Here is a 10,796-nt window from a genome sequence, read left to right on the forward strand (position 1 = left end):
TCTGGAGAGACACGGATGGCAAAAAGGGCTCTGGCAGTACGGGGAGAGGGAACACACAACCCTGCCAGCTCAGCCAGCAGCTTCATGCGTGCAGGCACATGAGGGCACCAGTGCTTTGCTGTGGCTGTAAGCAGGGCTGGAAAACATTCCTCAGCGCCCCGCTGCAATGCTGGGGTGTGCGGCAAACCAGAGCTTGACTCGGGGAAGGGAGCAAGTTCACACAAAGCTCCAGAGTCTGAGTTTCGGTCTTAACTGCTGATGGCTGTGGTCAGCTGGTGACGTCTCATGGCTGGGCAGGATTGTTGATGCTTGTCCTCAGGGCCACGGGCTTGGCGTGGAGCTCTGGGGGGTAGGACCAAGGAGTTTATTTTGGCCTTGCAAGGGGATCCTGTTCGTCCTCTGGAAGAACAGAGTAGCGGTGGCATTTCAGCCTCAGTTAGAAGACGCTGTCCTGTTTCGTATTACGCTTTTTTTTTTTTTCCCCAGCCTCTCTCTTTCATTACCCTTTCATATTCCTCACTCTTTGTACATCTTTCTTATTTTTCATTACCTCTTTCTTTCCTTTACTCTCAGTCTCCCAGAATACATCCAATTTCAGATTCTGCCGGAAGCAGTGAGCAAAACCCGCTTTTCTTGTTCTCACCACCTTGCTTCTCTATTGTATTTATCATATAAATACTGGCTGTATAATTACCAGAGCATTATCTCTAAACAAAAAAAAGGAAAAGACACAGTGGCAGCCAAAGATGAATTTCAGGATCAGTCTGGTGCGAGACATTTTCCTCCAGCTGTCAGGGGAGGAAACAACTGAGACAGAAGAGCAGTCATGAACGCCAGCCACACACAAGCACCTTTCATCTTTACTCTGCAGAATCAAGGTGGAAGGTTCCTAAATGCAGCCACTTTTGAGGTTAAAAAAGGGCGACAGAGATTATCTGGATCATGCAGGTAGATCGTGCAAGGTGTACAGGCACTGCTATAAATCTACTCTTACTGTTTCTACTCTGAAATCAGGGCTGAGTCTTTGCAGCTCATTTAATTGCTGATGCATTTCCAGCAGGATGAAATGGATGTCTAAGTGTGTGCTAGCATATGTTAGGATACACTATGCTGGTAAATATCAGTGCTTTCATATACCTCCAGATACGCATGCTCTGTGTATTTACAGAAACTGATTTAGTGTCATCCAAAGTTGAAGACAAAATGAAGGAAGCCTTGTGCCTTTTGGTGATGATGAGCCCTAGAATGGCTGCAGAGCATCAGTGACGTGTGAACACCAGTTGTGGGAAGGAAGGTGTTTATGAGCAGGAGGAACTGCAGGTGGATGAAGGTAGTTGCAGAAGGTACTGCGTGCCTGTAGCCATAGACTGTTCTAGTATCAGTCATGCCAGGAAGAAGCAAATGGAATAAATAAAGGAGTTCCTGGGCCTAATGTTCAAGAACCATTTATTTTCTCTCTTTTTTCTGTCTGAGAAGTACACATGGATTCATGTCTTTCCGTTTTATTGCAGGGCTGCAAGCTCAGACTCTCTTAGTCAATGACACAGTCTCGGGGTTTATCGGGACAGACGTGGTCCTGCACTGCAGTTTCACCAATCCGCTCCCCAATGTGAAGATCACGCAAGTCACGTGGCAGAAAGCCACCAACGGCTCCAAGCAGAATGTGGCCATCTACAACCCTGCCATGGGAGTATCTATCCTCTCTCCCTACAAAGAGCGGGTGACTTTCCGGAATCCTTCCTTCAGAGACGGCACCATTCAGCTCTCTAGGCTAGAGCTGGAGGATGAGGGAGTTTACATCTGTGAGTTTGCTACCTTCCCAACGGGCAACCGGGAAAGTCAACTGAACCTCACTGTGCTGGGTAAGATACTGGACAAGCTTTGTAGTGTTAAACATACCTGGAGGAGCCTGAGACTTCTGTCCTGGGAACTCCGGGCAAAGGTGAATCTTGGATGTGAGTTTTGCCTATGATGATCTTTCAAATTGACCGTAAAGACCTGAAGAGGAGGGAGCCCAGGGTAGGTGGCCCACTGAGCTATCACAGGAATGTCACTTCCTTTCTGCCAGGCTTCAGTTCCCCTGTCTCTTGATGCAGATGCAGTCACAGGGACCTGTTCCCTAAGGGAGTGGTGAGTTTTAATGAGGTGGTGGCTGTCAGCTGAACAGAAGGAAAAGACAACAGAGAGATCCTAAGCACAAGTAGAGCTTGTCCATGGAGCTTAGAGTAGGTTGCTGGAAATTTGCAGCAGCTCTGGATTCACCACAAGGTCTGTCACAGGCTCAGTGGTGCTACATGTCTCTTACATTGTAATAGAGAGGGTAGCATTGCTTTTCTAACCATCTCTTTGTACCCTTTTCTTCTCCTCCTCCTTTTTGCACTTGCAGCCAAGCCGACAAATCGGATGGAGGGCACCAAGCGGCCACTTATTGCTAAGTCTGGCAGGACAGAAAAGATCGTGGTAGCTACTTGCACCTCCTCTAATGGGAAGCCCCCCAGCACTGTCACCTGGGACACCAAGCTCAAAGGTGAAGCAGAGTTTCAGGAGATCCGGAACAGCAATGGCACCATCACAGTGATCAGCCGGTACCGGCTGGTGCCGAGCCAGCAGCAGCTCATGTGTGTGGTCAACTACCAGCTGGACCGCTTCACCGACAGCATGACCCTCAATGTGCAGTGTAAGTGGACATGGGCAGGGCTGGAGAGCAGTGGCTCCGTGGTCAGTCCCTGGGGTGGGTGATAAAGTCTGGCAAAAGAGGATTTTTCTGAAAGGAAGGTGTTGATCTGGTGGACAGGCTGAAGTAGGGGGCTGCTTTCTTTTTCTGGAGAGTGAAAACTGAAGTGGTCCCTTGGAATAATCGTATGCTTTCTCTTTTTCACGCTTTCTCTCTCTCTCTGCCTCTTCATATCCCTTTGTTCCTCTCTTTCTCCTTCGTTCACTCTCTTCCACATTCTTTGTCCCATCATCTTTCTCACCTTGCAATCTCTCTCCACCCCTGCCCCTCCATCTCTTCCTGTTTAATTTTCTTCCCCTCCCTTTTCCATAACTCTTTCTTCTCCTTTTCCATCCTGATTTTCTATCTTTTTTGTCCCCCTGCAGATGAGCCAGAAGTCACTATTGAGGGCTTTGATGGCAACTGGTTTCTCAACCGGAAAGATGTGAAGCTGATATGCAAATCTGATGCCAACCCCCCAGCTCACACCTATGAATGGAAGCTGTAAGTGCCTACAATAATTCCTCTCTCAGCAACACAAACGATCTTCAGAGAGGGCCAAGGAGTCTCTCTAGAAACCTCAGTCACCCTCTGGTCAATCAGGGCCCAGTCCCACTACTGCCAGTGGTGTCACTCCAAGGTAAAACCTGTGCATGTGAGAGGAGAGTTGGACACTTGTAGTTGCTGGAGCTGTGCCCGGCACCACTAAGTGCTTCAGAAGCAGAGCTGGAAAAGAATCCAGGATTTCCTTTCCTTAAAGGGGCACAAACAGCACAAAATTTGTCTGTGTGTGAAAAAAAACTTTCCCTGGAATCAGCCCCTGCTGTAAGCAGTAGCTTCCCTTCAGAATACACGGTCCCACACGGCTGACATGAAACAAAAAGCAGTTCCTTGTCCTCTAGGGTTTCAGCTTTTTGCTGAACACACTAAAGGGATTGAAAAGTGAGCGAGAGGTGTATGGGGAGTCGGATGGGAATTGATGCAACCTGACATGGTTCTCTCTCCCTTTCTCTTCTGTAAGCACTCATGTAGCTATAAAAATGAAAGATCAAATGGATCCTTTCTTCTCTTCAGCTGGCATTTGTCATCAGGAAAGAGGTTCTTAAAATGGCTTTGCAAGGAGCTAGGCATATTCTCTCTTATTTTTCTTCCCAGATCAAACTGCTCACAGTCCAAGTCAGAAGAGGATTGTTTTTCTGGCCTTTTCTTCTAGTTCTTGTCCCCAGCTCTCTCCTTCTGTTGGTTCTGCCAGTTTGACTTAAACTCCAAGAGGGCTCTCTGGGTTCCTCACAACATTGCCAGGAAGGTGTTAGAGGCAAAAGGGAAGAAGAGAAGCCAGTTTAGGCTATCTGTGTGTAGCAAACTGAGTGAAATTTTTTAGATGTGCCTTGTCTTTATAGATTCAGGGCCCTATAGGCAGAAGACCAGTGCTAGGCTATTCTCTTCTTCCGTCAGCTTTGGGATCACTGGCCAGATGTAGCTGGAAAGACTAATGTGTTTGCTACACGTATGTGCCTCTATGTATATGTAGCCATGCAAAATATGTGCGTGTGCATTTAGGCACTTCTTGACAAACCTCATTATATCCCCATTATTCCCTTTTGTTTCTTACAAATTGCTGACAATATGTGCACGTTTTTGTTGGAAGGAGGGGAAAGAATTACTTGAGTAATGTTAATTGCCTAAGAGAAGTAATTACTTTACTTTGCTTCAGTAATTAAAAATAACCAGGCCATGTGTGTCTTTTCCTAACACACAGGGGCTTTTTAATTTTTTTTTATCTGCCTTTGTTCATTTGTTCTGTGCATCTCTAGACTTAGGTTTGCATTATTTAATTTTCACACTTTGACTGTTCTGACACGGACAGGTCATAGATGGCAGGGCTCTAAATTAGCACCGCCTTACCCAAGCTTGCGTTGCAATAAATGCTGGCAGCTCAACTGCCCTGCAGCCTTACATGGGCTGGAGACTGGAGCAATGCAGGGTCAGGTTGGTGTCCCATCCCTGTGTTTTCCATCAAATGGAAAGTCAGGGATGGAGGAACGCTCTGAAGATAAGCCTGTTAGAGATGAGCTACCCACAACGAAGGAGCGAACTGGCCACATTACCCTGAGCTTTTACAACTCAGGGATTGTGCGGAAAAAATGAACCACTTAAAGACTCTGACTCTCTTTTCTGGATAGGGAATAACATAGAATGAAAGTGCTCCACATCCCATTAGCCAGATCCAAGGGGCTGCGTGTGACCCAAATAAGTCCAATTTCCCTTGTAATCACAGAAAAAAAAGCAGCCATTCCATGTCAAGAACCTGATTCTCATCATGGATTTACCCTGGAGACACGCTAGTGACTCTTTACTGTAATGCTGCTGTCTGAGGGTTTGGTTTCAAGGCTGATGGTGTTAATGGGTATTTTCCAGCCAGCAGCACCAGGTTCTGGACCTGCCCAAGGGCAAGCACGAACCATCATGTCAGTGCAACACTGCATGTCCCTACTGCAATACTGTTGACCCCGCTGGGTATTATCTCTGGGGTCAACTGCGATCTTTGTTTCCCCTAGGCCAAATGGGACTCTGCCAGGGAGCGTGGAAATCCAGAACAACACCATCTACTTTAAAGGGCCTGTCTCCTACAGCGTGGCTGGCACCTACATCTGTGAGGCCTCCAACGCCATCGGTACACGGTCAGGCTTGGTGGAAGTCAATGTCACAGGTAGGAAAACACTTGGTGTGCTCTGAAAGACAGAAGAGGAGGAGGAGGTGGGGCAAGGAGAGTGTGAGTGGCTGGCAACTACATGTCAGTGACATCTCCTTAATGTCTGTCTTAATCACCATTGTCTTCTTCTGGGGGTGGGGATATTCATGATGCAAAGGGAGCAGTGAAGTTCTTTGCTTTGCACTGGTTTGCCTTGGATATTTTTCTCCTTTCCTCGTGTCGTCTTTTCCTTTCTTACACCAAGATACATTCAATTTGTTTCCCACTTGTCTTCCGCTTTGGATTCAGAGAGATCATTGGACATGTTAAAAGCAAAGACTTGTCAGAGAGATATTTGTTAGAAGGTAGAAGAAGGAGCAGGATGCGGATACAGACTGCCACTGAGGCAGTAAAGCATGAGATGGATGAGTCATTTGTTCGGGATGATGTTTGGTGTTTCTGGTGTTAGGCAGTTCTCCTGATTTTTCATTTGTGCTCCTTCCAATGCCATGTTGGTCTGTGTACTTGCTCACCTGGCTGCCACAGATTACAAAGAGGCTGTGAGCACATAAGTAGCTTTGTTGGGGCTCCAGAAAGGAATAACATCACAGGAAGCAGACGATGGGAAGTGATGCTGTGTGATGTCATAGGAGACAGAAGGATTTTGACGACTTGCAAATCAGTGTAGCCACAAGAGTGAGGAAAAAAAACGTAGATATGCTTAGATAGTGTCAGGGAGAGAAAGTGGTGTCAAGAAATAGGTTAAAGAGAAGAAATAACATATGGCAATAGCCTGATTTCAGAGAGACAAAGCAGTATTGCAAGGCAGCACCAAAGGGGTGCTGCTGTTCTGAGAGCAGGGAAGGGAAATGTCCCCATTCCTTTGGGGTGAAAGGAACGATTTGTTTTATTGGTGGGTTAATGACAGGCAGCGAGCAGCCGTTGTGGGTCTTGTGAGAGAGATGGAGGTACCTCTTGCAGTAGTGAGCTGGAGCACTGCCACACCGTAATGAGCTCCGGGCTCTCTGGGGACAGAGGAGGGATGATAAAGCAGCGCTGCCTGCCTGGGAGACACGTCTGGCAGCTGAGGTGACTTGCCAAGGCTTCCCTCTGCCCCCTCCGCTGGCCAGCAGCAGAGGGGTGCTCAGCACTGATCTCCTTTGGGTGCTCCCCCTGCACCCCCAGCATGGGACCACTGCCAGGTGGGGAGGCAGCACAAACCACAGCACACAGGCACTTTTTCAGCTGGGCTCCCAGCAGGGTCCGCGGGGTTTCGTAGCTCCAGACCTGCTCTCTCTGGGGTGAGCAGTGGGGCTGTGATTGCAGCTGGGCGAGCTGGAGAGCATCCGACTGCTTGCATCCTGCAAATGCCACAAGACAGCACAGGTGCCTGTGAGCCAGATGGGCGATGAAGCGCACTGGGGGCTCCCAAGGCATGGGAAATACAGGAACAGGTTCCTGGGGTCGTTAGCCCTTCCTGCTGTTCAGCCCGAGGCAAATCAGAGCGCTTGCTGTTCTGATAGCAGGCCACCTCTCTGAGCCACCCCAGTCCTCGAAGAATTGCCAAACCCAGGAGTGATGAAACAGGATTCTCACAGAGGCTGAGCTCCAGCCCCCTCCACTCGCTCTCTACGGTGGTAAGTGCTGAGCAGGCGTAAAGAGGAGGCCGGGGCAGGTGACCTCCTGAAATGAGCAGTAACACTGTGCTTGGCACCCTCACCACCTCAGCTCCCCTATTCTGTAACATGGGTAAACCAGGCTAATCTTCCTCTATCCAAGTGCTTGGAGGTCAATGCATGAGATGTGCTAATTAGATGCTAATTACCAAGTATTTATTTATGATCATTATCACGGTAGCAGGCCTTTAATTCACAACTCCTGTCCTGGATCCCTGCCTGCTGAGTTGTTTCTGATATATGCTTTTCTCTGGAGGATTTTCCATTCACCAGTGAAAGGCACCACAATAACAAAGCTCTTTGTTGGGGCAGACTTGGAGAAGCCCTGCCCAGCCCTGCCCAACCACCCGAAGCCGGGGGAAGGTCGTGGCCAAGATCCATTCAGCCACTGGCCGTTTCATGGGGGTTGCCACAAAGGCACTGTGTTGTCTGGGGCAGTGCAGGCAACTGCCTGGTACAGAGTGAGTGGATTTGCTTCCCATTGGCAATAGAAAACCATCCCGGGCCGTAACTAGCACCACTCAAAACAACGATCAGAAGGGAAGAGCCTCTAAGGTCAGTCCCCAGTTACAGAGAAGGAGGTGGGATAGATATTGCACAAGATGTAGGAACAGGCTCTCTTCACCCTGTCTCATTTTCCATTTCCTGCTGTCGTTCTGCCTTGTCCAGCCACCTCTTCTTGCAGTGTCTCGACACATACTCCCAAACACCAGATACAGCTTTCTCTTCATATTCTCTGCTTCCACCTGCCACCGTTCTATGTGGCTCATTGCCTCAAGAGCATTACAGCCCGTCCCCACACAGGTAAACGCCCCTCTCAGATCAAGGGTCTGTGGGTTCTCCCTGCAGGCTTTGGTAAATATCTCCTTTCCCGGTGTTTTTTCAAGGGACTGATAGAGCACTGTTCCCATGCTTGATCAGCACAGTGCTGGCAAAGGAAGCGGGACCTGGCAGGATTGCTGGGGAATGACTTTGGGTTGATGTCTGCTGCCTGTAATCTCAATTTATTCCCAAAAGAATGAATTGTGGGGTTGAAGTTAAATGAGGAGGAAGGCAGGGCACACCCGCAGCTGTCCTGCTCGGAGGGATTAGCAGCCAACCCCTTAGGCCAGGCTTCCACCACATAAAAAAATTGCCTTTAATAAATCATGGGATCTGAATATGTTTATCCAGCTCTCCCTAAGGACAGATTAGGCCAGTGCTGGGAGGGCTCAGCCGTCCTTGCTCAGCTATTACAGGTACATTTGTTTGGGTCTTGCAGGCAATTTAGGGATTGTCAGTGGACCACGAAACCTCTTTCAAGAGCTGCATGCAATAAATGGAGTTCAATCTAGTGAGAAGCCAGCCTTGGGAGGAAAAAAACAGAAGGCTGATGCAGAGAAAACCCTGCAGTGACTTTTCCCCCTCCTGTCTCCTTTTCCTGCCACCCAGCATCCTTCCTCCCAGCCCCAGTGCCAGAGAGGAGGAGTGCAGGGCTAGCTCAGCCCCCTCATGGGGAGGGCAGTTTGTTCAGAGGGAGAAGGCTGAATGCTTCTATTAGAGTTATAGTGCATTAAAGAGATTGATAAGTGGAAATTTAATACTTTATTCTGGCAATCTGTTCCTATAATAGCTTCTCCTGTCTTGCAGGACCTTTGTCACTTGCAGCCAAGCCATGTTGTGTGACATGTAACTATTTATTTCAGGCAGTTGGGTGACATAATAGAGGGCTGTGGTTATAAACCACGTGTGTGACCCAGTGTGACGGCACATAGGTGCGGCACAGAGAGCTGGTCACATCCATACACATATGTGTGTGACCCCGCTCTGCATCCTGGCAGGGTACTGCAGACTCCCCCAGTTTCTTGCTTGGTAGAGCCCCATGTCTGCACCCCCTGGATTTCCAGGAGACGGGACACAATGTGCAGGTGCCCACCAGAGAGGCTCTGTGCAGCTCCTGTGTCAGCCTGTGGGCAGGCGGCTTTGCAGCCCTGGCCTTGGATGCTCTACAGGCTGTGGGGCGGCGGAGGGGAGAAGCTGGTGGCCTCCCCGTTTGCTTGGCTTGCCGCAGGGAGTTATTTACACACCACCACTGATCTCATCTCAGCAAGGTCACTGCAAACAGCCCGCGGGGCTCACTGGTGCTCTCTGCCATGCAGCAGCAGGCCTTTGAGAAGGCTCAGAGTACAAAAGAAAGCCCTTTCTGGGAAGCACTCAGTCCCCAGCCCAGAGCAGGCGTACCCAAAGCCCAGCTGCTGGCCAGAGTCCTGCCACGCCGCACCAGCAAGCGCTTGTGGCTGCTTTAGGTGGGAGGACATGGGGCCGGAGGCTAAAGAGGAGAAAGCCTGGGGGGGCTGTCTGATGCTAATCTTCCGGATGGCGGGTAGGAGCGTCTGCTGCATCCTGTCTGATGGCATCTGTGCCAACGGCCCCTGCGGGAGCAGCGCTTGATTGACAAGCGATAGGTGACCTGACAGAGAGATTAAAACCTAAGACATGTTTGGCATCTGGCCTAAAAGCCGTCACATTCTGAAATGCCAGTGGCAGCTGCTGAACTTCTGGATTAGTTGCCAGCGGTTTTTCCACCCCCACCACCTCCTTTCCCCACCGCCCGATCTGCACACGCAGAACAGAAATCCCTGGTGGGGAGACGAAAGGCAGGATGCTGTGAAGCCGGAGATGGGCCTGCGTAGGTACAAGGGCTGTTGTAAGGAAAAAGGACAGCAGCACTATGGGCTTCTCAGGCTGCAGCCCCATCCGGGACGAAGCAGATCCAGAGGTATCTCCCCATCTTCACTCATCTAACACAGTGGGTCAAAGTCCTGGTGTAATTTGGCGTGGACCATACTGGCAGGAAAATTTGCCATCAGCAAATTAAAGATCCCCACGTGATCACCACTGTATTTGCTGAGGCCAGCTGGGAACTGGAAGTTCCATGAACCCATTGGAATTAAGGTTCCTTCTCCTCCCTGGAGCTGCTGCTTGCCCTGGCTAGAGCTGGTGAAAGGCCCCCGCGCTTCCCATTGCAGCGGGTGTTTGATTTTGCAAGGGAGAGGGAAATCCAGGGCCTTCGTCTGGAGGAGTTTTGTGCAAGGAGCAGCTTGGGCTGACACATGCCCAGAAGATAATCTTTCCTGGAGTTTGGCATTCTCCTCCATGCCCATGGCTACAGTGAGAATCTCGGCTGGTGCTGGGTTTTTCTGTGGCTCTTACGATTGAAGAGAAAAGGATGGAAATGTGACTTCAAGAAGCAGTCTACAGGAAGCAGTATCTTTTAAAATATCTAAGCTGTGTGATGAGCAGGGGGCTTTTGAAAGCTGGTCTCCTGTAGATCTGCATATCATAGAAAAATTACTTGGTATCTAAAAATATGCTTTTTCTGATCTGGGCCCTTCCTGCCCTTGGGAGCAGCCTCTTGTCCCTGTGGATTCTCTGATGTCTAATGATGTTTAGCTCCCACCTCTGCCAGGGATCCCACTCCAGCTCTCCAAGAGCTTTATGTCAGGGATAATTTTGGCTCCTTCTTCTGTCAGATAACACTGAAATTGGCCAGCAGGTTCAAAAAGCATTAGATAAGGGATCGATGAACAGGCAGGATGATTTGCATACATCTTACTGGAAATAAGCCATTAAAAAAAAGGTGTGATTTTTTAAAACGTGTATTTTTCAAGCCACTCCTGTAATGGAGAAGACCTGGTTTCCCTCTGCGGTGGCAGCACTGCTGTGTCCTTGAGTG

General features: G+C 49.3%; 1 protein-coding gene across 1 annotated transcript; it reads left to right on the forward strand.

Moving 5' to 3' along the window:
- The first annotated feature begins 1,489 nt into the window (after window positions 1-1,489).
- On the forward strand, window positions 1,490-8,568 carry LOC104271324 (nectin-1-like). Its single transcript, XM_009865957.1, has 5 exons — window positions 1,490-1,862; window positions 2,387-2,677; window positions 3,100-3,217; window positions 5,272-5,423; window positions 8,343-8,568. The coding sequence occupies exons 1-5, from the start codon at window positions 1,490-1,492 to the stop codon at window positions 8,474-8,476; spliced, it is 1,068 nt and encodes a 355-aa protein (XP_009864259.1). The 3' UTR covers window positions 8,477-8,568.
- Window positions 8,569-10,796: the final 2,228 nt, after the last annotated feature.

The sequence above is a fragment of the Apaloderma vittatum genome, unplaced genomic scaffold, assembly GCF_000703405.1.
Source record: "Apaloderma vittatum isolate BGI_N311 unplaced genomic scaffold, ASM70340v1 scaffold26633, whole genome shotgun sequence".
NCBI classification, from domain to species: Eukaryota; Metazoa; Chordata; class Aves; order Trogoniformes; family Trogonidae; genus Apaloderma; species Apaloderma vittatum.

Excerpts from the sequence above, each read along its gene's own strand:
- LOC104271324 (XM_009865957.1), top strand. The coding sequence starts at position 1,490 with ATGTCTTTCCGTTTTATTGCAGGGCTGCAAGCTCAGACTCTCTTAGTC. Across the intron at positions 1,863-2,386 it reads ACTGAACCTCACTGTGCTGG|CCAAGCCGACAAATCGGATG; the intron begins GTAAGATACTGG and ends TTGCACTTGCAG. Across the intron at positions 2,678-3,099 it reads CATGACCCTCAATGTGCAGT|ATGAGCCAGAAGTCACTATT; the intron begins GTAAGTGGACAT and ends GTCCCCCTGCAG.